The following is a 707-nucleotide window of genomic DNA, read 5'->3' on the forward strand; positions in this document are numbered from 1 at the left end:
TATATATATATCCCTAGGAGTGTTCTGGATTTCTATATGAGCTGCTTCTAAAATGCGATCTACCCTTTACCTAAATCACAATAATAAAGACTTTTTCACAATTGCCTGTAGGCACGATATTGTCAAGATTTTTTTTCCCTTCGAAATGTCATTTCTTTTATGGCCAAACAATGACTGTAAAAAAGAGGAAATCTGGAAATGTTGCCTAAAGCAACACACTACAATTTTGCTGATGCTTTTGAGAAAGCAAATTAAAGTCTCTAATTGAATATGTATCCTACCACAATTCTTTCTCTCTAGCTTTTTATACAAGTGTATGTAATTGAAGTTAAGAAAGTGATTTATAGCAGCAAAATATGAATCAGGGAAGTTTTCCACCAGGAACCTATCAACTTATTTTGCCTTTTACCTTCTCACCAATATTAGACTGATCTGGGCTAATCTCCCTCATCCTTTTCTTTTTACCCCTTTGTTGAGTAACTAACTATATATTTGTTTCCCTTTTTAATTGAGGAACAAGAGCTTTACATTTTAATGTATATGACTACTTGCATGTGAGTAAGGTGTCATTTTTTTTGTTTGTTTTATAAACCTGTTCAGATTCATTCATATACTCAAGGGCGCCAGATTGGCCAGAGTGCTCACCATTTGTCTGCCATGGAAATTGAGCTTGTCCGTCATCCTGAAATCTGCAATATGTTAAGTAG

General features: G+C 34.4%; 1 protein-coding gene across 1 annotated transcript in view; it reads left to right on the forward strand.

Moving 5' to 3' along the window:
• Positions 1 to 707, forward strand: part of CUNH14orf80 (chromosome unknown C14orf80 homolog) — a 39812-nt gene that overhangs the window by 30641 nt on the left and 8464 nt on the right. Inside the window, exon 8 of the mRNA XM_018565152.1 lies at positions 601 to 703. Coding sequence (XP_018420654.1) covers positions 601 to 703 — 103 coding nt within the window. The remainder of the gene's footprint in view (positions 1 to 600; positions 704 to 707) is intronic.

Source organism: Nanorana parkeri, unplaced genomic scaffold (genome assembly GCF_000935625.1).
Source record: "Nanorana parkeri isolate BGI_ZX_2015 unplaced genomic scaffold, ASM93562v1 scaffold819, whole genome shotgun sequence".
Taxonomy (NCBI): Eukaryota; Metazoa; Chordata; class Amphibia; order Anura; family Dicroglossidae; genus Nanorana; species Nanorana parkeri.